This window comes from Helianthus annuus, chromosome 5 (assembly GCF_002127325.2).
Source record: "Helianthus annuus cultivar XRQ/B chromosome 5, HanXRQr2.0-SUNRISE, whole genome shotgun sequence".
NCBI classification, from domain to species: Eukaryota; Viridiplantae; Streptophyta; class Magnoliopsida; order Asterales; family Asteraceae; genus Helianthus; species Helianthus annuus.
Genome location: NC_035437.2, coordinates 137,082,732 through 137,085,730, shown reverse-complemented (window position 1 = coordinate 137,085,730; position 2,999 = coordinate 137,082,732). Strand labels below are relative to the sequence as shown.

The 2,999-nt window shown below is 38.9% G+C and overlaps 1 protein-coding gene across 1 annotated transcript; it reads left to right on the top strand.

Moving 5' to 3' along the window:
• Positions 1 to 587: 587 nt before the first annotated feature.
• On the top strand, positions 588 to 1,782 carry LOC110943663 (major centromere autoantigen B-like). Its single transcript, XM_022185398.1, has 2 exons — positions 588 to 955; positions 1,539 to 1,782. The coding sequence occupies exons 1-2, from the start codon at positions 588 to 590 to the stop codon at positions 1,780 to 1,782; spliced, it is 612 nt and encodes a 203-aa protein (XP_022041090.1).
• The last annotated feature ends 1,217 nt before the right edge of the window (positions 1,783 to 2,999 follow it).

Here is a 2,999-nt window from a genome sequence, read left to right as displayed (position 1 = left end):
TTTATAAGTTTTTAGGTATATGCCAATTATATGGAAAACATTACTTGAGAAACCCGACTTGGAACGACCTTCAACAAATATATGAGGTGCATTTAGAAAAACATGGAATGCATGACATGATTGGTAGTTTGGACTGTCGTCAATGGCGTTGGTATAATTGTCCAACTGCATGGCGAGGTCAACATACACGCGGTGACCAGAAAGGGCCGATGTTGGTTTTAAGCGGTTGCCTTTTACGGCCTTTGGGTTTGGTCGGCCTTCTTTGGTCTCGTCGGGTGTATGAATGACATTAATACTCTCGAGTTTCACCATTTCTAAAGGGTTACATTTCGGGTACGATACCGAAAGCCGGGTTTCGTGCAAATGGGAATGACTACGGGCATGGATACTATTTGGGCGATAGTATATACCCGTAGTATTCAAATAAAGTCAAAATGTTTTCTGAAACACTTGATATGAAAAGACAATATTTTAAGAAACTACAAGAGTCTTCGCGAAAGGAAATCGAGAGGTGTTTTGGGGTCCTTCAACAACGATGACGTTTTATTAGAAATCCTTGTCGTGTGTGGGATAAAGAAAGAATTAGAATGGTGATGTATGCTTGTATCATAATGCATAATATGATTTTAGAAGACGAAGGAAAAGAAATCTTCCAAAACTATTTTCCGGAAGATGTTGTTAAAGGAACGCAAGCAACAATGGAGGAGAGAATCTTAAATGGCCAACTATTGCGTTCTAGGGAGTTACACAACGCGTTAAAGGCGGATTTAGTCGATCATGCTTGGGCTATTCGCCCCATTAGAAACGACGGCGATGACCAAGAGGACTTCGAAGAAGAAGAAGAAGAAGAAGAAGAAGAAGAAGAGGAAGATTTCAAAGTTGGAGCCTTTGAAAACAAAGGTTTGGATGAAGGAGATAACGGAGAAGAAGAAGGCAAAAACGACGATGAAGACATGTAGTCTTACATATATTTTATCGTAATGTCTTTTAATTTATTGTAATGTTTTTTAAATTTAATGAAATGTTATTTATTATTAAATTTTATAAATTTAGAGATTAATTGAATGGGAATGGCTACGGGCATGGATACTATTTGGGCGATGGTATATACCCGGAGTATTCAAATATAGTCAAAACCTTTTCTGAAACGCTTGATATGAAAAGAAAATATTTTAAGAAACTTCAAGAGTCTCCGTGAAAGGACTTCGAGAGGTGTTTTGGGGTCCTTCAACAACGATGGATACTATTTGGGCGATGATATATATCTGGAGTATTCAAATATAGTCAAAACGCTTTCTGAAACGCTCGATATAAAAAGATAATATTTTAAAAAACTACAAGAGTCTTCGCGAAAGGACATCGAGAGGTGTTTCGTAGTCCTTCAACAACAATGAAATTTATTAGAAATCCTTGTCGTATGTGGGATAAAGAAAGAATTAGAATGGTGATGTATGCTTGTATCATAATGCATAATATGATTTTAGAAGACGAAGGAAAAGCAATCTGCCAAAACTATTTTTCGAAAGATGTTGTTGAAGGAAAGCAAGCAACAATGGAGGAGAGAATCTTAAACGGCCAACTATTGCATTCCAGGGTGTTACACACGCGTTAAAGGCGAATTTAGTCGAGCATGCTTGGGCGATTCGCCGCATTAGACACGATGACAATGACCAAGAGGACTTCAAAGAAGAAGAAGAAGAAGAAGAAGAAGAAGAAGAAGATTTCAAAGATGGAGCCTTTGAAAACAAATGTTTAGATGAAGGAGACAACGAAGAAGAATAAGTCGAAAACAGCGACGTAGGCATGTAGTCTTAAATATATTTTATTGTAATGTCTTTTAAATTATCGTAATGTGTTTTAAATTTAATGAAATATTTTTTTTATCGGAATTATATAATTCACCAAAAAACTTGCCAAGTTACATCAAAATAGAAGGTAGACGGGCAACAAGCTGCGCCGTCACCCCTTTCTGAATTGCAAACCCTAACCTTCCAAAGACAAACCCCTGCCCCCCTGGGGTTGAACAATTGTTGTGGATGACCCGTTGGACCCTGGTCAAGAAGTGGATAGCTTCTTGTGCTAGGGAGCCAAATCTACCAAAGGCAAATGGGACAAAGACATGTTGGTTCTCTGCGCAAGCTTTAGCGTGCTTATCAACTTTCTTTTATTCTACCTTTCTTGCTGCTTGTACAGCTACAAACCCATTTTCCCTTAAACCAACAAAAGGGGAAACCCCCGTGAGGTCTACACAAGCATGTTTCCCCCAGCCCAATCAAAGACGAGCAGATCCGTTGGTCGCAGAGTAGAACTCATTTCTATAGGGTCCGTAAGGAAATTCATAGGGGCCTTTTTCTTAAAAGAAATCCCAGCTCTTCTTAGGATGTCCCACAAAACATCCCGCACCCAGTCATGCCGATATTTGAACCCAGGAAGCTCTTTACAATGAACTGTGTGTTCCCAGTATTTATCCATACAAGCTTTACGACATATCGGGCAAGTTTCATCTTCCGGGTACATAGGGATCATCAACCGGTATTTGAGAATGGCTCTGTATTCTACTGCTGACATGCATTGTCCCAACCACTAAATCAGGGTAACGGTAAAAAAATCCTAAGGATAGGGACCCTTCAGGCACTCAAACACCGCCTTCTAGTGGGATGACAAATCAAAAACGTCTCCCAGGCTCTGAGCGATATCGCTAAACAGAGCATTCGCCAAAGTTTTTGTGGCTTTGAGGGGGCAGTGTCCTTATTAGAGATTAATTGAAAAATAATAAGAAAAATTATCAATTGAGTAATGATTATACTTGGTGTTATGTGGTGTTACCACTACACACCTTAGTGATATAACCCCATAACCCACTCTTGCCATTTGTCACATAAACCCCACCAAAGGGGGTTATATGGTGTTACCCCTACACATGGTCTTAGTACCAATTAGAAAATTTAAACTTATATAAGGGTATATTAACTAACATTTATTGGAATAATTTGATAGGG

Excerpts from the sequence above, each read along its gene's own strand:
- LOC110943663 (XM_022185398.1), top strand. The coding sequence starts at position 588 with ATGGTGATGTATGCTTGTATCATAATGCATAATATGATTTTAGAAGAC. Across the intron at positions 956-1,538 it reads AAAAACGACGATGAAGACAT|GAAAGCAAGCAACAATGGAG; the intron begins GTAGTCTTACAT and ends ATGTTGTTGAAG.